The 23,057-nt window shown below is 52.1% G+C and overlaps 1 protein-coding gene across 1 annotated transcript in view; it reads right to left on the bottom strand.

Moving 5' to 3' along the window:
• The window catches only part of LOC144107910 (UPAR/Ly6 domain-containing protein bou-like), a 47,528-nt gene that overhangs the window by 8,157 nt on the left and 16,314 nt on the right, over positions 1 to 23,057 (bottom strand). Inside the window, exon 2 of the mRNA XM_077641140.1 lies at positions 1,350 to 1,520. Within this exon, the coding sequence (XP_077497266.1) occupies positions 1,350 to 1,520 (171 nt within the window). The remainder of the gene's footprint in view (positions 1 to 1,349; positions 1,521 to 23,057) is intronic.

Genomic DNA, 23,057 nt, shown 5'->3' with positions numbered 1-23,057 from the left:
GCCAGGGCGTGCTCAACTTTCCAAAAGGAGAAGCAGGGGGAAGGGTGAAATCTTATCTTTAGATGAGGGAAGAAAATTGACAGTGAATGCAAAGTATTTGAGCACACTAGGAATTAATGGCTAGGTGGCACTTAGGACCCCCCCCCCCACCTGATACAAAGGGGATGATACTAGTTATCTATCATCTATATGGGCTCTGGTAGATCGCTCCCGTCCACCCCACTGCCTCTCGCAGCGCCATTTCGTTTCCCTGCTCAAGGTTGTACCCTTCAATTAACTTCCTGCAGGCAGAGTACCTAACTCGCGTTTCTTTAATCGACGCTGCTCTTTTGTAGCGATAGCTGCATTACGGTAGCATTTCGAGCCTTCAGTGTGGCGGCGCCGCCACGCTGTCACGTGGTGCGGATCAGCTGCCGGCGACATCATGGCTGATCACATGGTTGGTCACGTGACCAAGTTCCACTCAGCTAGCTGTTGCTATCGCGTCACTCCAGGTTTAGCCAGAGCTAAACCACCGCCAATTTTTTTTCTCTATTCCGCCGCGGCGACTCGGTGGTTATGGCGCTCAGCTGCTGACCGGAAAGATGCGGGTTCGATCCCGGCCGCGGCGGTCGCATTTCGATGGAGGCGAAATTCTAGAGGCCCGTGTACTGTGCGATCTCAGTTCACATTACAGAACCGCAGGCGGTCGAAATTTCCGCACCTCTTCACTACGGCGTCCCTCATAGCCTGAGTAGTTTGGGATGTTAAAACCCCCATAAACCAAATATTTTTGTCTCTGTAACGAACGTTTCCTCTCCATATTTCGCTGCGTTTTATTTCCTCCGCTGTTCAGCCATATGAGTGCATCTTTGTAACCACTATTGTTGTTTGCAGGGCTGGAAGTGCGACTGAGAATTGTGTCAGTGGGCGACAGACCTCATTCAGAAGGACTCCGAAGTCCTGAGTGTACGACGTGGCTGCAGAACATTAAAGGGACCCTGAAATTATTTCGATGGCCATATTATAATGCAGCAGATCTGTAGAGGTGGTTTTTGCGAGTATTCGAGTGAAATTTGAAAGCTCTGCATGGACACTACAATTTATAAATAATTAAAAAAAATCCCTGCTCACAATAGCTCGCAACCGATTAGGGCGACACCTCGCCGCCGCGTCCCGCACCTCGATGACTTCAGTGGGCAGTCTAGTCTGGGCGAGCCTTGAATACCCGCAAAAAACCACCTCTACAGACCTATTGCGCTAGAATATGTCCATCGAAATCATTTGAGGGTCCCTTTAAGCGTCACTTTCTCGGTCTGGCGAGTACGTAACGCGGGGCCGCATCTGCGCGTATATCGAAGTATACTCACTGGTTCTGCCGACCACCTTGACGCAGAAGTGTGCCGGGAAGCGCCCCACATGGCCGTCCTTGGGCACGGTGCAGTCGATCACGTAGCGGGCATGCGCCGGATGGAACGGGTCGTGGCAGTTTGGGTTGGTGCCGTTTACGCTGCTGCACGTGTAGCAGTTGATGGCCACGGCTGCACGGCACGCGAGGGGAGAGAGAGAGAAAACGTGTACCTCCGAGTATAATAAGTGCACTCTAAGCAGAAAGGAGTAAAAAAGAGCAAGCTGCCCTCTAGCGCACCCCGGGCATTCCCCTCCGACCCCGACGATCAGGAATTCGAATTCACTCCGGCTTACGCTTTCAAAGACATTGTTTTACTCTGTCAGTCTGGGCAGGGCCTGTATCCTCGCCCGTGTAAAGGTCTATTAAAAGCGGATGAGCGGCTTCTGCCCCCGCCTGTGTACTTATACTTTGCTGTGCCCGGCAGCTCTCAAACACTTCGACCCTTCTTTCTCGGACTGCACTGTGCGGAGAAGCCTTCGGACATCTACCACATGGTGTGGGCCTGCCCCTCCAACCCTGCTATTCCCCTCACCCCAACCCCACCCGGGAGGGCTGGGAGGCGACCCTGCTCGGCTACTCTGACCTACAGGCCCAAAAGGCCCTGGTTGAGCGCGCCCGGGCAGCGGCCGACGCCACTGGGCTCCCGTACTAGGGACCTCCACCTTTCTGAGGGCCGGCCCCTTAAAACTCGGTCCAATCATACCTCCTTGCGCCTTTTTTTTTTTGAGGCAATAAGTCTTTCACCACCACCACCCTTTTTAAAAAAGAAGTGCGCTGGAGGACTGCTTACTCCCTTTTTTACACTCACATAGGCGTATTCGTATTTAAAGTATACTAGAGCTCTGTCATTTCTCGCTATCGCTCCTCTCTGTACTTCACCTCGATATCCCCTCCCTATTTTATTTCTGCCGACCGCAGCTCAAGCGCTTAAGATATTAGACAGCAATTCCCTAGGCCGCCACCATTTTCTCCTTGTGTTTTTCTTATTATTTATCAATAAACCACTACCGCCTGGGGCCGAACGAAGTTTGGCCGTTCAAACAATGGTGGATGCCTAAAACTAGGCTCTGTTTTCATGCCTTTCCTGTCAATACTTTCCGGTTCACACGTTCACAGTATAAAAGCAGTTGTGAAGTCTAGCTCGATCGCTCCCCTTTTTCCGGGGCAGAGAGAAACAACGCGTAAAGAACGAGGATGTAGCTATAGGCCTGTAAAAACTTATATCTTATAAACAGATAGAGGCCCAGAAAACCAGGTCATAATAAACGACCTAGAACTTTCTCACACGACTTCATTCACAAAACCTGAGGCAGTCCCTCAGGTTTGAGGGTATGAGAACGACCTGGCACCACGGCCTACTGTACAGTAAGGTCGTGGGTATTACCAAGGTCTGACACGTGCCCAGAGTCTCGGGCCCCTTGAAAAAGGAAGGGGCCCGCGGTCAGACTGCTGTGCAAGCAGTGTGCCCATACCATCTTTCTGACCACCACTTCGACTGTTTTTAATTCATGGCCCTGTAAGCTGTCGCTGTAAATACTCCTCACATCATTTACCTTGTGCAGTCCAAACACTTTAGAGTCGTGGAGGTTTTTACCCAAGTTGTCCTTGGGCCATTAAAACCAAGTCATCAACGCAGGGTAGTGTTTTTGCGCGTTCCCAGGGAGATACTGCATGAATTGAAAATTGGTTTTTGGTGAAAGGAAATGGCGCAGTATCTGTCTCATATATCGTTGGACACCTGAACCGCGCCGTAAAGAAAGGGATAAAGGAAGGAGTGAAAGAAGAAAGAATGAGGTTCCGTAGTGCAATGCTCAGGAATAATTTGGACCACCTGGTGATCTTTAACGTGCACTGACATGGCACAGTACACGGGCGCCTTTGCGTTTGGCCTCCATCGAAACGCGGCCGCCGCGGTCGGGTTCGAACCCGGGAACTCCGAATCAGTAGCCGAGCGCCCTCACCACTGAGCCACCGCGGCGGGTACATACTGCTTATTTATTTATCTATCTATTTATGTATCTATCAATACTGCCAATCCCTGTTTCAAGGATTTTTACAGGAGTGGGTTCTGGCCACATACAAACAGTCGACCAGGCATCAACACTATTTCAAGTATGCAAAAAGGACACTGAAAATTATGGGCACAATAAGAATAGGCATTGTATAAAGCAATACAAAGGTAACCCATGAGTAATCATTACCTTTTCCTTTCATAAATGATCAGGAGAAATACAAATAAATACATGGAATATACAAATACATGGAAAAAACCCAAAAATGTTAGAAAAAGTAAATAAAAATCACAGTTTGTTTCCTGACAACACACTTTTGCCAGCTAGCGCCAGAAATCTCTCAGTAGTTGGCTGTACAATCACTGAATCAACAAGGGAGTTCCACTCTCGCACAGCTCGCGGATAAAAGAACATAAAGGTATTATTTACGCGGAAATATTCCTGTATGGTGGGTTCATTTTTGTGACGCGTTTCTCTGGAAGTGTTCAAGGTAATGTATGTAGCAGAATCAACTTCAAGTTTGTTATCCAAAATCATGCACAGAAAGTTCAGATGGTAAAGCGTCGCACGACTAGCTAGCGTATCACGTCCGGTCTCAGCATCTGCGTCGGAGAATCTGTGCGCCTATATCTGTTGCCTATATCTGTATATAAGGCGTTGGTCGAAATCGACAAAAAGGTGGCTTAGGCACCCTAAAAGTGACACCTTTGCAAGAGGATGATTCAGCAGGGCCCTTTGCAAAGCAAGTTCCTTCAGCGGGCTCTTGCACACCCTCGAAGGGCTCCTTATGGTCCATGGGTAAGTGTTTAAAGACACACTCAATCCAGTTTTCTTTTTTTTTCTTGTAAAAATCTATTCTATCGCTCTCTCCATGTACGCCGATGTCTCTCCGGAAGCAAAAGGCGCATTTATTGTTGAATAATTTTATATACGATTTTCCCCGCAGTTCAATTCAAATCCGTGACGTCTGTGCCGAAAAAGACTCCGTGATCGCCGTCTGTCTGCACTGTGTGGAAAGGAAAGAACACCTGCTACGGAGTAAGGACGAACGCAACGCCACGAATAAAAGTATTGGCTTGAGGAACAGAGCCAGCAAACAAACAAGAGCCCAGCGTCGAAGGATTACACATCTTAGGTCTACTCATCCTGCAGATATATTTCGCCTAAAACTGACCACCTTTCAAACCGATTCTGAGTGTACAGATGCGTCGAACTTGAACGAGAGATAATGTACACTAACTTGGATGGATTATCTCACCGTATGTCTGATCATCGTGCAAGCTTCTCTAAAGAGATCGTTCAGGCACCGTGCAATATCGAACACAGTGTAGACGTAATTACATGCAGCCATTCGACACTGATGTTGAAATGTCAGCATGCTAAACATTTCGTATTATCTACCCTAAGAACGCGATAACCGCAACTTATGTCAGACTTGGTAATCGCAACATATTTTGTCCCCTCTAAAAACCAACTGTGCTGATATGCATATAGGCAAATGATAAGCACAGATCTCGGCAGCGCGGCTTTCTGCAGTTGAAAGGTCTTATCGTCAGCGCTGATTAGCTTCAAGTGCTTGTTCGGATCTTTCAGGATAGCGTATACACTGCAGCCATTCCGACTGGCTTCATTGTGCTTGAGTATCTTCGTTGTTTAGGTGCGTGTACTTAATGGTATTTTTCAAAGTTATTATGCTCAGCCTTGCTGTTACCAAGCGTTTTGATGTTAGATATTCACACCTACTTTTTCTCTGTCATGATTAAGCTGGGTTAATTATGCTGCAACACGATGTGCGTTTGAATCCGAAATTCGTCAGTTACTTTAATGCGCTCATTCTTCACCATTCTTTCAAGGTTGTGATCCTCCTACCTTAATACCCTTGTGGCTGCATTTAATATCATTATTATTATTACTACATTACCAATATAGTCCTCGTTCGGCGAAAACCAAGTTGCACAATAAAAACTGCGATAAGTCCATGAGCAACCGTAGAGTCGTTTTTCATTCGCACGCTTCATTTCAAGCCGGTCTGCTTGCAGAAAGGCCGCGCAGGTTTCAAGTTACGCGGAAAGGTATAACACCATAAGCACAACCGCGCAGTGAACGCATGAATGCACGAAACGCATGAACTGTCTCTTCTGTGTGCAACGCGCGCAATAATACAGGTCGTTTGCATCTAACGGGCCTGCCTTATAGCCGTTTTGCTTCGATAAGATCGCCGACCAACTCCATCAAACAGCGGCCACTGCAGTTTGCGCTGCCGGCGAGCCGCCCTAGCCCGTTTGACCTTCCTATAGCCGTGGACAGCCCATGGCCGGCAGGACCTATCGATATATCGGCTCACTGAGCTGTCCGATCGAGGAGCACGTGTGTGTATGATACGCCCTGCCGTGCGCGTATCTGTATACGGATCGACCGCCACTCCTCACCTCTTCCGCCGCAACCGCTCCCTCGGGGCTGCGTCATTAATCATCGCAACGGGGACGCGGAATACTTAACACGGAAGCAGACTGGGTGAGGGTGGGGGGGGGGGGGGGGCAGCCGTCATAATCGTTACGTTGTAGCCGCGTAACGCCCACGGCCCGTGTCAGGCTAAATGACCGCCGCAAATGGGGCCGGCGTTTGCATTTCCGAACAGAGGTTTAGCACTGACGCACGCTATACATACAAAAACAGCGATCGTGCGGCAAATGAGGCTAGGCAACCACGGCAACGCGTTACTGTTTTGACCGTATACTAACCCGTACGGCTGTGCTGAAACTCTCGAACACTCGGTACACGAGCACTGCGGCCACAGGCATACGTGAAACATGAGGCGAGCGCCAGTGATTCGCTTGATCAGAAAGTTTTAGCACAACCTCACCTTGCAACAGGCACCGTATACACCACTACTGCCAACCACGAAAAGTCCATGCGCAGCTGGTCCAACGGGGTCGTCTGCGCATGCGCCGTTGGCGGTACGGTACGGTACCGGTATTCTTGAGGTCTCTATTGCCAGGATGCCGTTGGAAATGGCCATTGTTGTTGCCTCGTCGCTGTTGAGGATGCGCACGTGACACGGAGGTGGGATTTGCTGGAGGTGATTGAACACAACTTTATACAAGAACCCTCAATTTGTCACTGGCGGTTCTTTATACCGCCATCCCTATACCTATCAAGTTTGTGGCTCAGTGGCTGTGGCATTCGACATCCGGGCTATACGCTATACAGCGCATGATCTATGAGCGACAGGACGTACCCAAGAATTAATGGCAGCGCATCTCGCATTAAGGCCTATTTGCGTCCCTACAGGCTCTCCTTCAAGTCGCGCTTTTGCTGTGGTAACGGGAACGATGACTGCGCCATCATCATCTGCACAATAGTCTGCGGTGGCATGCCGTTATATTTTCCTTTTAAGAGCGTTAGCTCTTACCCATCACGGTTCGAGATTTCGTGGGGTCTGCTACCACCATGAGATCACAGCGCCATCTGTTGCAGCAGCTAGAAAACAGCACATCTCGCACTGAGACTTGTAGCGCCATTTACAATAGCATTGTAGAAACAACCACCTGCCACGCGCCAATGATGACGTCACTGTCCAATATGGGGGCCAGAGTTGGAACTATGTGAGTATGACGTCAGGGGACGAAATGGCGCCATAGTCTCGGTTTCTCGAATCCAAGATGGCGGTTATCAATATTGGTTGTGCCCTTCCATCCCTTTCCCTCCTTACCCCAAGTATGACGTCAGGGGACAAAATGGCGGCATAGTTTCGGTTTCTCGAATCCAAGATGGCGGCCGAACTGCGAGCCGCGGCGGACTCCAGTTACTATGAAAATCATTCTAATTATGTGCTGGTTAACTAAAATGTACTAATTAATAGCGTAATTAGCTCAGTCTGGTGGTTAGTGCCAGCCACGGACAAGAGGATGCCATATTAGATTTTGATGTGAAGAAAAAGTTTAGAGATCTGCAGCGCGAGAAAATGCTGTGCATTTTTTTTCGCACAATACCGAAACTGGATTTTTGTTTTATGAAGCATGAATTTTGTGCATGAGCATGGACAACCAGAAAGATGCGAGGATGGGAGCCGTCGTTTATGTGTGTGTGTGGAATGGCGGAGTGCACCCTCCTGTTGCTGTGCCCAAGCATTTGGAATCACCAAGAGGAAGAGCAAAAATTCCTCGTAAACAACTAGAGTTGTGGTTTGGGCTTGTTGGTCTGGTTGCATGATTAGGGTACGCGAAATGACGAGGACGAACAAAGAAGGGCAGGACTGGTCTTTGTTCCCTGCGGCCGCAGAGCACTTGCTGTAACCTGTATACTGCCGTTGAATTGTTTTGGTGAAATTGTTTTGAAACCTCCCGGATTCGAACCCGACCGCGGCGGCTGCGTTTTTATGGAGGCAAAACGCTAAGGCGCCCGCGTGCTGTGCGATGTCAGTGCACATTAAAGATCCCCAGGTGGTCGAACTTATTCCAGAGCCCTCCACTACGGCACCTCTTACTTCTTTCACTCCCTCCTTTATCCCTTCCCTTACAGCGCGGTTCAGGTGTCCAGCGATATGAGACAGATACTGCGCCGTTTCCTTCCCCCAAAACCAATTTTTATTATTAAATTGTTTTGGTTCGAAAGCACTACTTCACGAGGTCAAACCGGCTCAACGATTTTGTGTGAAGCTTGACCTTGAGGGTGATCTTGACCAATCCATAAATAATTAACTCCAGAGCTTAAGGAGCTGGTAAACAATGTTGCCTTCGTTTCTGATTCTTGCACAACTATAATTAAAAAAAAAGACTGCGATACACCAGATTCGAACCTCGCACCCACAGCCCTCAACGACTCAGCCACAGCGCAGTGGTGACGTCGACATATAAGTGGTGACACCGACTATAAAGGTGACACATTATCCCAAACTTGTATGGAATGAGCAGGAGGCAATAGGGCACGGCATAATTGCAAATTATCAGCAATGTGGACTGGTCGCAAACAAAGCTTTTCATGCCTGCTGACGATTTATTTTGCTCGAATCTGTTCCTCGCTTGTCAGCGCGGAGGTCGTCAGGTTTGCTGCTAGTTCGTTTCTGATGGAATGGAAGGCTTGTGGAGCGTCGAACAGCAGAGCATTGTCCAACGCTAGTGAGGTTATGGCTGAAGAAATTGGTGCAATGAGGAGCAGACAGCTTTGCGCGGGCTCCCAGAAACCGTGTCATGATTCTTTTTGGCAATGGCTGCTTTCCATCGCATCGCATCTGCAGAGTTCTGACTCACTTGTTTCAATTGATGACTGAGCTGACACACAATCGGGATGATTGGCCTTTGTTTCCTCACTGTAAATTTCCTTGATGTCCAGCGGGCATTTCTTGCACACAAAGAGATGCCTCGCCAAACATGTGGCATTCGCAAATCCACGCTGCACATCGCAATACTTGCATACTGCTCACTATGTTCCGCCAGTGGACGTTTAGCACACAGAAAAGTGTTCCCGAACGTCCGACCGCGGGCGAACCACTGTCACGACAAGAACCGTCTACCACGCTAAGGAAATGGCATGCGCTCGGAGTACTATTTCTTGTGTTCGTTTTGGCAGAGTACAGATGCAGCACTGTGCAGCCCTGTCCACGTTAGATGATATAGGCCGTAGTAGTTAAAGATGCGCTGAGGAGCAATCTTAACTCGTCTTTTTACCGCGGGAACTCTACCTACACGTTCCATGCATTCTTAGAAACTTCGAATTATTGTCCGGTGCGGCCGATTTCCCTAATTAAATCGGATTATACGTCCCGGCTCCCGCATTTTTTTTTTAACTCAACGCGGTAGTATGCGGAGTCAACCAACGCGTGGAGTGCCTTTCAGCCAGTCCCGTGTGTTGCAAATGGGTTGCAAGCCCCAAGGGTAGCGTTGGCCTGGCGGCCTGGGGCAAAGCTGGAAACATCCGAAGGTCCCGGCAAAGGATGAGTCGACTGGCAACAGAACTACTTGTTTATTCTGGCATCGCAAAAGAGCAGCCGGTCAGGGCGACCACGTTACTCGAAGGAAGAAATCGAAGTCTCGTCTTGGCGTCCGGCGCAGCTGTCTTTTATACCCTCGGAGTCGAGGGCAAGAAGGAACGGCTTGGGAAGAGGCGTCCGATACGGCGACGCTTGAACATGTCCAGACGTGACGGGCGCGTCCGCCAGGCCGGCGCCGGTCAGACCTCCTCGCCTCCCAGTTGGGGAGCTCCTCTCCCCGGCTGCCGCGCTTTGACAAGCGTGGGCAAAACATGCACACACACACACACGCACGCACGACGACACGTGGCACTGAAACCTGCCTGGACGCGCTTGGCGGGAGGCGTTGCGGCAGCGATGAACGAAGCCGCGGCATCCGTTGCATCCGCGCCGGCTATACCGCGCGTCGTAGGCGAGACGTAACAGACCGCCCCGCCGGAAGAAGGAGATCCCGATGGTCAGGGGACTGCATCCGCTGTCCAGAGGGATGTCGCTCGATGATGCTCGTAAACGAAACCGGTCGTCCCTCGACGTTGCTTGAGCGCAGCGCACAGAGAAGGCCTCGTTCTCAGGTTCAGGATCACACAGGGCACTGCAAAGTCACTTCAGGAGAGTTGCCATTTTTGTGCTCGTTCCCAGCAAGCGTTAGAACTACGCCGAAACGCAACCGCTCAGTCAGCAAGCACGAGACAACCCTCACTAAGCTCTGCCAGGCTCTTTCCCCTTTTATACTACTGCCTAGTTCCTTACAGTAGTCAAGCAGCACTCAGAACGCGTCCACAAATTGGAAAATTGCACTAGAAAGCACATAATCACTTTGAAACACTAAACAAAAGCAATATGTTAAAAATCCTGCCTCAGGAAGAAAACATCAGTAACCAACAACTTTGAGGCGGATTCCTACGTTAGGGGCTTCGACTTAAGCCATCGGCGTTACCGTTGAGACTCCCCTTTTTGTAACGCACCTCAAAGGAATATTGTTGCAAAGCGAGGCTCCAGCGCAGGAGGCGGCCATTTTTGGGAGATATGGTCTGCAGCCATTGGAGAGGGCAGTGATCCGTCTCAATGATAAACCTCGAGCCGGCTAGGTAGCATGACAATTTCTGAACGGCCCACACGAGACACGCACACTCTTTCTCGGTGGCGCTGTATGCCTGCTCACGACAGGTCAGCTTACGACTAGCATACAGGACGGGGTGTTCCACTTCTCCATTGTCCCTTTGGCACAGTACAACGCCCATGCCTCGCTCACTAGCATCGCACTGAACAACGAACCCTTTTGTGTAGTCTGGCGATCGTAGCACAGGCTGGCTTGTTAGGGCACTGAAAGCTCTTTCCTTGGTCTCGCTCCAGACGACTGTTTGGGGCTCTGTTTTTCTTAGAGCATCCGTCAGGGGAGCCGCGATATCGGAGTACCTGGGGATGTACCTCTGATAGTAGCCGGCGACACCTAAGAACGACCGAATATCGGTCTTCGTACGCGGTTGCGGGAAGTCTCGCACAGCGGCCACCTTTATTTCAGAGGGCCGGCGACGACCCTGTCCAATCACGTGACCGAGGTAGGCAACCTCGGCCTGTGCTAATTGGCACTTGGGAGCCTTGATTGTCAAGCCCGCTTCGCGCAGGCGGGTTAGCACTGCCCGCAAGTGTGCCATATGCTCAGACCAGGATGCGGAGAATATTGCTACGTCGTCTAAATACGGTAAAGCGAATTCTTCCTGTCCCCGCAACACTTTGTCCATGAGGCTTGAAAAGCAGTATGGCGCGTTCTTCAAACCAAAACTCAAAACTTTAGGACGGAATGTTCCCATTGGTGAAATGAACGCCGCATACCTACTAGCCTCTTCTGTAAGTGGAACCTGCCAATAACCCCTGACAAGATCTAGGGTGGAAATAAACTGAGCGCTACTAACTTTCTCAAGGCGCTCCTCGATGTTAGGGATCGGATAAATTTGATCCTTAGTGATGGAATTAAGCCTGCGGTAGTCGACGCAAGGACGAGGTTCCTTGCCCGGTACCTCAACTAAAATCAAAGGGGAGGTATAATCACTCTCACCCGCCTCAATAACACCGAGCTGTAGCATTTTCTTTACCTCAGCCTCCATAATATCGCGCTGGCGGGGTGACACCCGGTACGCCTTGGATCGTACTGGCTCTGGGGAGGTAAGTTCTATATCATGAGTAAGGACAGAAGTCCTACCAGGCCTCTCAGAGAACTGACCTTGAAACTCTTGTAAGAGTTGGTGTAGTTCGGTTTTCTGCTCAGCCGACAGCGGTGCTTTAATTATTAAGTCACTAATGACCTGATCAGTGTCTTCCCTGTTCGTCACTGAGCCTAGTACCGGAAGCTCGACCGGAAGCTCTTCTAACTTTCCCTTGTCGGGCATTTCCTCTCCAGTACCTGGTGCCTTCAACGCTACAGGCTCAATTTTATCCAGTTCGGACGTGCTCGGAATATCAGCTTGCTGCGCCTCCGACCCTTTTTCATTGTTCGACAACGTCGGCCCCGCAACTACCGCCTTTGCAGCGAGCTCCCGAACTCTCGGTCTGGTTAAGGCCTGAACGCTAGCCTCACCAAACAAAAGACCCTTCTCGCGCAGGAGGTGATCGGACCGGTTCGAAAATAGGTACGGGTACTGGGGGGGCAGCATAGATGACACTGCGGCCTCCGTCTCAATTGCTCCGAAAGGTCCTTCAATAACCACTTTTGCTACGGGCAGACACACGCTGTGAGCTTCCACGGCTTGCTTGATCCATGCGCACTCGCCCGTGAACATATCGGGTTCTACGTCAGAGGGGTGAACTACATCCATTGTAGCTGCGGAATCACGAAGCACTCGGCACTCTTTCCCGTTCACGAGGAAGTCTCGCATGTAAGGCTCGAGAAGCTTCATGTTCTCGTCAGTGCTGCATAATGACAAAAACACGACTTCTGTTTTTGTTTCTGGACACTGCGCCGAAAAGTGACCCGGCTTCTGGCACGTATAACACACGCGCGCTTGCCTCGCCTCGAACCGCTTTCTGCGTTCGGCTTCGGCTGCCGCCGTCTCCTTACGTTCGGTCGGACTGCTTTCACTCGCATCCGCACTACTCGTGTCCCCCCTTGCTCTCATGGGTGTGAACTTCGGCCTCTCAGACTTGGAGCCAAATTCACCCTTTTGACCGTCCTTAGCTCCGCGAGCCCGACGCGTCACAAACTCCTCGGCTAGCTCGGCGGCTTTAGCCACTGTACTAACGTCTGGCCTATCCAAGACCCAGTACCGCACGTTCTCAGGTAACCGACTATAAAACTGTTCCAGCCCGAAACACTGCAGAATTTTCTAGTGGTCACCAAACGCTTTCTCTTCTTTGAGCCACTCCTGCATGTTTGACATAAGCCTGTAGGCAAACTCTGTATATGACTCATTTCTGCCTTTTTCATTTTCCCGAAACTTCCGACGGAACGCCTCCGCTGACAGCCTGTACTTTTTTAGCAGACTTGATTTCACTTGGTCGAAATCCTCTGCCTCCTCTCTCTTCAAGCGAGCGACTACGTCGGCCGCTTCGGCGGGTAACAAAGTGAGCAAGCGCTGTGGCCACGTTTCCCGAGAGAACCCCTGCTTCTCGCACGTTCGCTCAAAGTTAACCAGGAACAAACCAATGTCCTCTCCAAGCTTAAACGGCCGCATCAGGTCAGTCATTTTGAACGATACCCGTTCTCCTGCACCGTGTGCCTGACTTCCATTACGAGCGCGTTCCATCTCTACCTCGAGACGCTTCATTTCCAAAGCGCGCTCTTCTTTCTCTTTTTGCTCTTTACGTTCGCGCTCGTCTTTCTGCTCTTTACGTTCGCGCTCCTCTTTTTGCTCCCTCTCCTCAATGGTCTCAAGGCATTCCGACAGCTCGTCATCCTCAGCCTCCAACTCAAGAATAGCCCTTAGCAGTTCTGGTTTTCTGAGTTTGTCTGAGACATCCAGACCCAACTCTCTTGCAAGCTCCAGCAATTTCGGTTTGCGCAACGACTTCAAATCCATGGCTGCTCCGAATGCTGCTTTCTCTACTGCCTACTATTGTCTTGCCGCAAACTAACCCGGCAGCAACGACAACACAATTACCAGCTCTGTTTCTGACACTAACAAAAGCCTGGCAAAACTCAGAAGAAGAAAGTCCCGCACTCACCAAACCTCGCAGCCAAGAATTCAGCGCAGTCGTTCCGCTGCAGGCAACCAGTCATCACACAGGGCTCGTTGCACTGCTCCCGGATGGTCGTTGAGCTGCTCAGCATACAGTTGACCGCATATCTTCGCTGCTGGCCTCCGTTGTCGGAATCCCACCGCTGCCACCAGTTGTTGCAAATGGGTTGCAAGCCCCAAGGGTAGCGTTGGCCTGGCGGCCTGGGGCAAAGCTGGAAACATCCGAAGGTCCCGGCAAAGGATGAGTCGACTGGCAACAGAACTACTTGTTTATTCTGGCATCGCAAAAGAGCAGCCGGTCAGGGCGACCACGTTACTCGAAGGAAGAAATCGAAGTCTCCTCTTGGCGTCCGGCGCAGCTGTCTTTTATACCCTCGGAGTCGAGGGCAAGAAGGAACGGCTTGGGAAGAGGCGTCCGATACGGCGACGCTTGAACATGTCCAGACGTGACGGGCGCGTCCGCCAGGCCGGCGCCGGTCAGACCTCCTCGCCTCCCAGTTGGGGAGCTCCTCTCCCCGGCTGCCGCGCTTTGACAAGCGTGGGCAAAACATGCACACACACACACACGCACGCACGACGACACGTGGCACTGAAACCTGCCTGGACGCGCTTGGCGGGAGGCGTTGCGGCAGCGATGAACGAAGCCGCGGCATCCGTGCCGGCTATACCGCGCGTCGTAGGCGAGACGTAACACGTGGCGGCTTCGCTTTCGCTTTTATTTTGTTGTTTAGGTTTCTGTGAATAAAGAGCTTCAGTCGCAGACAACATAGCCGCAAATTAGGCCCACGGGAATAAAAATACACGCGGACTCTTTGATTTACTTATCTCTCCGCCGATGGCAGAGCGGCAAGCCGCCACGGGACTGGCTGGCGCGTTGGTCGACTCATGCTACCTACCGCGTTGAGTTAAAAAGAATGGCGGGAGCCGGGACGTTTAATCCGATTTAATTCGGGCAATTGGCCACACAGGACAATAATTCGAAGTTTCTAAGAATGCCCGGAAAGTGTAGATAGAGTTCCCCCGGTAAAAAGACGAGTTCAGATTCTTCTTTAGTGGAACTTTAATGGTTTCGCCTGCAGTTCATTAGATGACAGTGCGAGTCCATGTCGCTTGATCTAGCTTAGTGTTACTGTATATAGCTTTCTTACCCAATCTCTGTCGCTAACCAGCTGGGCTTGTATTTGGCTAAAGCCGCGTGCGTACGCAGCAGCCTATGTTGTTTTGTGCCGTGTGTGCCGCGATGCAGGATTTTCAGCCATTTTGTTCTACTTCAACTCTGAGTTCAAGTATAAAAGCTGTGTGCAGTTCAGCCTGGAGCATCTGTTTGACCTGGCCTTCAACCCGCGTACTCGCGGCCCGAATGTTTGAAAAGCACTACCTGGCATCCGCGATCACGATTGCTCTCCAGTCGTTCAGTATGCACGCTGTAGTGGTTTTCAAAGGAAAAAAAAAGAACCTAGACTGAAAGCAAGCAATCACAAAACCTTGAAATTCCATAAGAAATTTTGGTTGGTTTTAAATTTTTTATCGGCGAGAAAAACGACAAAAACCTCTTTTTTTGGTTCCCAAAATTTCAGTGTTTTCTTTGTTCATGGCTTCGCATCTCTAGGATACAACTTAACAACACAGCAGCTGTGCCACGGTCCGCGGCGTACTGTATTACTCCGCTAGCCAGTCACAAAAGTAAAATAAATCAGCTGGTTAATGTTTGGCTTTCTTAAACAAGTCAGGTATAAACATTCTTGAGCTTATAACTCTTTTCACGTGATTAGCTTCTTGTTTAGGCGACGAGAGAAGTTTTAACAACGGACTACGTTTTGTCGACGAGGAATTCTGTGCGTTGGTCCTAAATGTGGGGGGAGCTTTATCGCAGACTTAAGTTGTATCCGACTACAGTTCGAATAGGAGCGGCGCACAAGGCATGCCACTGACGGGTGATTGTCACCGCAGCGCCGACAGGGAAGATCACAGCCCTCGCTATGGTGGCCGCGGACACCGCAGCGTCCGCAGAAAGGCGCTGAGCCCGAAAGTGGCCCGAGGAGCCACACCGCCGACAGACGTGTTGCATACCTCTGTAGTCTCCGACGACCAGAGCGACGGGTAGGTAGTTGGGGACTGGTGAAGTGGCTGACATTTCTATGCGTACATACCACGTGCCAGTGAGAACTCCCCGGCGAGACCTCACCTGGCCCAGTGACAGACAGAACATTTGAGGACCTGGGCGAAGGCCTCGTTGGTGACGTCGAACGGCGGGGATAGACAGGCCACAGTTACTTGGGGCCCAACAGTGACATAGATCATGTTGGGACTAAGAAAAAAAATAAGAAAAAATGTGCTTCCAATACACGCTGTGAAGGTGGTTGGACAGCTAAGCTGTAAAACGACACCCAGTTACCCATTGCGACGGCACTTTAAAAGTCACACACGTGGCTCTACAAAAAGTGAGACCAGAGGCAAGTGATATGTGCTTATATATTACCCTTTATTACTTCACAACGACATTCACGACTGCTTTGAATTATGATCAGTATGATGTACGATTTCTATGCTGTTGGGTACTTTTGCACTCGGGGTAGCTTGCGCAACCTTAATCTTTACCGAGGAACACACGCGGGGAGAAGAAACGTGCTTCGCATTCTTTGCAGGTTCCGTTATCATGCATTGTGCGGTTTGCACTTCACACGAGGGCTCCGAATGACGTCAGCCCCTTAATAATAATAATAATTGGTTTTGGTGGAAAGGAAATGGCGCAGTATCTGTCTCATATATCGTTGGACACCTGAACTTCGCCGTAAGGGAAGGGATAAAGGAGGGAGTGAAAGAAGAGAGGAACAAATAGGTCCGTAGTGGAGGGCTCCGGAATAATTTCGACCACCTGGGGATCTTTAACGTGCACTGACATCGCACAGCACACGGGCGCCTTAGCGTTTTTCCTCCATAAAAACGCAGCCGCCGCGGTCGGGTTCGAACCCGGGAACTCCGGATCAGTAGTCGAGCGCCCTAACCACTGAGCCACCGCGGCGGGGGAGTCAGCCCCTTTCAAGTTGTGTTCTCATTGTTCACACGCGCCTTATCATATCCATCATGTGGTTTTCGTGCTTATTTTGTGGAGTACTTTGCTCTATGCCCGACTCATGTTCCGAAACCAGACAATGACTTAATGACAATGACTGTTCATGCTGCAGTTGGCTGCTTTGGGCGGACGCCTGCATGCCACGTCGGAAAACACGCGCAGATGCACCGGCTCTCTCTGTAACTTCTTAAGCGCAGTTAACCAACGTCCGTTCCCACTTCAGCGACCATGCAATCTTCGCATTTCATTTATCACACAGCGCTAGGCTGTTATCTTTAACGGCATGATGGAAGTAGAGAAAAAAAATTGGAGGACGCTTAAGCTTCGCCTTTCAGAGTCGAACGCGACAGCGTGTTGCAGCACTGCCAGGGAGTCCACGGAACGCCATCACCCGTTCGGCGCGACGGCTTGCCCATTAGACAAATCGCTCTGCTACGTACGGTGAAACGCACGCGCGGAGCGGCAAACCACGTAGAAGCGCTGCCAGGCGCCTTGCCGAAACGCGCGGGACTCAAGTTGAAGTCGTAGTTTGTCGGCACATCGTTCTCGACAAACCCGATGCCACGAACGCCAGCGTAGCTTCCGCGTCGAACGAACGGGCAGCAAGCCGCAAGCTTCGTGGTGAACGCACCTTGGATGTGCGCTGCGTTGTTCTGCGCGCCCGCACGGCCCCACTGCGGCCGAACGAGACGAGACTGCGGCCGGTCGGTGAGCGCGCGAAGCGAGTGGACATACAGCGCATCGTCTCCACCAACTTTTGGCTGGAGCCACGGTTCCTCGGCCGGAACCCCGTCAACACAGCCGCGTCTGTGTTCGCGAAGTCGACAGCTACCTGTGGACACCACTCACACACAGGTGGGGCAACATTTACGCATTTTAGGGCCGATCCTCACTTGCGTTTCGTGGCGACGGCGTTAGGCCTAACGCCTACGCCGACGCTCGGCCGTGAGTGAGTCGCCCACCCGTGTCAAGATGGCTGCCCAAAAAGTACAACGCGGCTACGACCCGGACGCCATGGCCTGGTCCGAGGTTCCTTCAGCTCCAACGCCTGAGAGTCCGGATTCTGCGCCCATCGAGAACCCCAGGCTCTTCAAACTAGTGGAACGCCGCTCCCGCAAGCGGGACGCCGCCTCCAAGAAAGCGGACGCCACGTCGGCAGGCCGCTCAACACGGCACAGCGCTGCTGCGCGCGCTGCAGCGCTTCACGGAGGGGCCCAGTCTAAGACCGGACCCTCTTGGAAACCAAAGCCACTGCCGCGTCTTCATCCAGAAGACATCGTCATCATCCTGAAGCCCCGGGTGACCGTCGCTCTCAGGGATGTCTACCAACATGGCGAGCTGGGAGCAGCGTTCGCGGACTACCTGGGCGCCAAGGCCGCAGCATCCCTCAGCCTGCTCCCCACATGGGAGCAAAACCTGATCGTCGCAGGCACCAGAGAGCCGCACGTCGCGGACAAGCTTCTGCGGGATTTTCAACTAACATCACCGAAGGGCCAGCTCTCCATGTACGGCCAGTTGAAACTCACTGGAGACGTGTGCCGCGGCGTCATCACCGTGGCCAAGCACGAGACCAGTGAGTCCCTCCAAAACAGGATCCAGTGGCGTGCTGGAGAGCTTGCCCGCAAGCTTGGCATATCCGCAAGCTTGGCTACATATCCGCAAGCTTGGCAAATCCGACGTCGCGTCGCTCACCTTCGTGGGAAAAGTGGTGCCGCGATATGTGCATTACAACTCTGAGGTGACCCTTGTGCGTCCGTACAAGAAAACCATTCCGGCCTGCGTGCGGTGCGGCACTGTGGGCCACCGAGCAGACACCTGCCCCTGCCCGGATGAAAAGTGCGGCCTGTGTGGCCAAACGGCGCCGACCGTCGACGGAGTCAAGGCGCAGCATGAATGCAGTCTGTCCTGTGCAGTCTGTGGGCAAGCCCACGCTACCAACTCCCGCGACTGCACGGGAAAATTCCGGCAGCTCAAGGTGCATGGCCCCAAGGCTAAGCGCCCAGAGGTGCCAAAAAACCAGCGACATGGCAAGCAGCCAAGTCATTCAAAACCAGGTGCCGGTGGCGGAACGCCGCGTGGTGCTCACGGCACCGACCACAAGACATCGTCACCTTCTTCACCGTCGGTGAAACCAGCGCCCGGGAAGAAGACGGCGCCTCCACCGCCCAGCGGCAGAGACACTGGCCACTTCCCGGCCCTCAAGACAATTGGCGCTGCCGACGCCCGGGCATCAGCGCCTCAACACCACAAACAGGTGAGCAGCTGGGCTGAGATCGCCTCCTCTTCCTCCCATCCCTCACCCTCCCTCGTAACCGTCTCCGCACTCGACGCGGAATACAAAAAACAGATAGACGTGCTCCGGGCACAGAACGAGGTTTTGCTCAACAAAATTCAAAATTTAGAATCAAAATTGGCGTCCGCCGCACCGAGCCCGCAGAACTGAAGGCAAGATAACCGCTGGTCTTTAAGGGTAACGGAGTGGGTTCCAAGAGAAAGTAAGCGTAGCAGGGGGCGGCAGAAGGTTAGATGGGCGGACGAAATTAAGAAGTTTACAGGCAAAGGGTGGATGCGGCTGGCAAAGGATAGGGTTAATTGGAGAGACATGGGAGAGGCCTTTGCCCTGCAGTGGGTGTAGTAGGGCTGATGATGATGATGATGATGATGATGATATGATCGAGACCGCCATGGACCAGATCTTGACAAAGGTCAAATCTGCCGTCCCCGCGGTGGTCTCAAAACACATCTCGGACAACCCCCGCCTCCTCCGTCGGACGGGACCCATTAGGGACGTATCCCGCCCTTCAAAATTCACCCGTCTGATTATTGATTCGGACAATGAGGACAACTGCCCCGCTCCTTCCGTCATCACCCCCTTGATGGCGCAAGTAGCTGGCTCTGAGGCAGCCAATCCCTCCTCCTCCCCCCCAAGAATTTTAAATCATGGCGAGACACCTTAATCAAAGGAATTCCGCCATCTCCAATTCGGCCATGTCAACTTCAAGAACACAGTGGAACTGTAGAGGCTTTAAGGACCGCACTAAGCGGGCCAATTTCCGCCTCTACCTTGAAAATTTCGAGTCCTTACCAGCCGTGGTTGCCCTCCAAGAGCCAGGCCTGGGCGCCACAATTTCAAATTACACGACGTTCCAACAGGATCCCGCGTCTTGTCTTCTTGTCCACAAAGACTACACAGCAAATCTAGTGGATCTCGACCTCCCACTAGAGTACTCTTATGTAATGGTGACCCTCCTACCAGTCCGCCGCAGGGACCCACCGTTGCATATACTCAACGTGTACTGCTCTCCCAAACTAAAGCGAGTGACTTTTGCGGACCTCTTTACCCGCGCGCTAAGAGTAGCGGGCCGCGATCCCCTGCTTATTGTGGGCGACTTTAACGCTCCCAGTCAGCAATGGGGGTATCGCAAGGAGGAGTCACGCGGGCGTAAGCTGGCGGAGCTTGCGTCCACGTTGGGCCTCACCCTCCACACGGACCCTGTCCACCCAACCCGGCTAGGAAATTCCGTGACACGGGATACGTGTCCGGACTTAACCTTCACTCGCAACACACAACACGCAGACTGGCTCAACACCGAGGAGACCCTCGGTAGCGACCACTGCATCATTAACACTACACTACGCACACGCCCCCTCAAGCGTCCCAGAACACAAGCCCATATCCCATATTGGACGAAATTCAGGCAAAATTTTAACTCACTTGATAATACACCCATTTCCGCGCAAGGCTACACAGCATGGTCCCAACAGCTGCTGGCACACCTTTCCTCGCATGAAACACACATCCAGCTCTCAGAGGCGGTCACGGACGTGGATAACCACCTTCTACACCTCTGGGAAGCCCGTCGCAGCCTCGTCCGCCGTTGGCGACGCCAGAAACACAACAGAAAGCTTAAAGCTCGAATTGCCGAGCTTACCCAGAAAGCGGCAGAGTACGCGGCCCAACTCGCCGACTCCAACTGGGTAGATAGATGCAACACGGCCGCGCGACAAATGTCCAGCCGAAACACTTGGCGTCTCTTTCGAGCCCTACTCGACCCAACCCAAACACGAACCGAAACACAAAAACATTTGCAGCGAGCCATGCACCATTTTCCTGGCAACACGACTCAACTGGCACAGAAACTTCGGGACCAGTATCTGTGTACAGCCCAAGACCCCCGTGGATCTGCGTACTCTTATGCAGGCAGAGAGAACACGGAGCTGGATCAACCTTTCCAGCTCCATGATCTGCGGGTGGCTCTCGCCAAAATGAAACGGGGCACTGCGCCAGGACGGGATAAGGTCACCGTCAAGCTTTTGACGAACCTGCCCGACTTGGCATACCAGTCCCTCCTGGAATACGTCAATGCGATTTGGCGCGGGGACACCCCCCTGCCAATCGATTGGAAAACGGCTTTGGTGACTTTTATTCCTAAAGCTGGCAAACCAATTGACACAGATAACCTCCGCCCCATCTCTCTCACCTCATGTGTGGGCAAACTAATGGAGACGATGGTGCGGGATCGGTTATCTACATATCTTGAACACAAACAAGTCTTTGCGAGCACCATGTTCGGATTCCGCCCACACAGATCCGCACAGGATGTCCTCCTGCAACTCAATCGGGAAGTCCTTGGCCCCCTCGAATGCCCCCATAATGACCGGGTAGTACTCGCCCTGGATCTTAAAGGGGCATTTGACAATGTAACACATGAGATCATACTCACTAACCTAAGTCACACCGACTGTGGCCTCAACACATTCCAATACATAAGCCAATTTTTTAATGGATCGTCAATCCTACATTCGAATTCAAGATAGAGACCGTGGTCCCTACCTACTCGGCACGCGGGGAACCCCTCAAGGCGCGGTACTTTCCCCGCTGCTCTTTAATCTGGCCATGATGCACCTGCCGGCCCAGCTGAGTGGTGTCGCCGGCGTGCAGCACGCCCTGTACGCCGATGACATCACTCTGTGGGCCACACAGGGCAGCACAGGAGACATTGAAACCAGCCTGCAAACATCGGCGACGATAGTAGACCGCTACGCCCGCCGCTGCGGTCTTCAATGTTCCCCTCAAAAATCGGAATTTGTGCACCTCCGCCCCTCACAGAAGTGCACAACTAAAATATCTCTCTCTCTTGAGAGCGGTCCCATACGTGAAAGTGATGAGATACGGGTACTCGGACTCTACATCCACAAACACAGGCGGCCAGACACTACATTGGCCAAACTCCGTAAGGTGGGGGACCAGGTGGGCCGCATGGTCCGCCGGGTTTCCAACAAACGCGGAGGGTTACGAAGTAAGGATGCCTTGCGGCTGGCAAACGCCTTCGTAACTAGTCGAATTCTCTATTCGACTCCTAATCTCCACCTACGGAAACAAGAGGAGGACGCCCTTGAGGTCATCCTTCGCAAAATTGTTAAACGTGCCCTTGACCTCCCCATCACTACTTCAAACAGCCGGCTTATGGCTCTTGGGGTGGTGAACACTTTCCGGGAGCTCCGGGAGGCGCACCTTACAAACCAGTACACGCGCCTGTCGCTAACGGAGTCGGGTCGCCGCCTTCTTGCTCGACTCCATATCCAACACACCCCTCCAATGGAAGACAGGTTTCGCATCCCGGAACTGTGGAGACGTGCCCTCCACGTGCGGCCTCTTCCAGCAAACATGTCACACGAAGACCATAATGGTCGGCGCCTGGCACGAGCGGAAGCGCTAGCCCGATATTATGGCAACAAAACAGGTGTCTACTACGTGGACGCCTCCAGCCCTCACCACGGGGGATGGTACACGGCCGCGGTAGTTCACAACAGCAACACAGTTAACGGCCTCACTTTCAGAGCCCGCAGTGCAACACAAGCAGAAGAGGTCGCGATTGCTCTCGCGGCCTCACATTCCAATTCAAAATACATAATCACCGACTCGCGAGGGGCCTGTCGGAACGTCGAACAAGGCTGCACTCCCTTCCAGCCTATCGAATATACCAAAATTGCATACGGGATACGGACCCCGCACACCGTCACCTCATATGGGCCCCTGCTCATTAGGAATTGGCAGGAAACGAGGCAGCAGACGCAGCCGCCCGCGCGCTCTCTCACCGGGCTGTTTTCTCCTCCCCACCTGATCAGGAACACGATGTTAATCCGGTCTATACGTTCAAAAATATCGCAACCTACTATCAAGACAGCCATCGCCTTTACCCTAGCCCATGTAAAGGCATCAAGAAGGCGGATGAGCGGCTCCTTCTCCGCCTTCTCACCAATACATTGCTGTGCCCGGCAGCGCTAAAACATTTTGACCCCTCCTTTAGTGGCAGCTGCCCATGCACACTGTAGTGCAGTGTCCTCTGACGCCTATCACATGGTTTGGGCCTGCCCCTCCAACCCCGCTATTCCCCCCATCCCCAACCCAACCCGGGAGGACTGGGAGGCGACCCTGCTC

This window comes from Amblyomma americanum, chromosome 10 (assembly GCF_052857255.1).
Source record: "Amblyomma americanum isolate KBUSLIRL-KWMA chromosome 10, ASM5285725v1, whole genome shotgun sequence".
NCBI lineage: Eukaryota > Metazoa > Arthropoda > Arachnida > Ixodida > Ixodidae > Amblyomma > Amblyomma americanum.
This window is presented reverse-complemented; position numbering and strand designations above follow the sequence as displayed.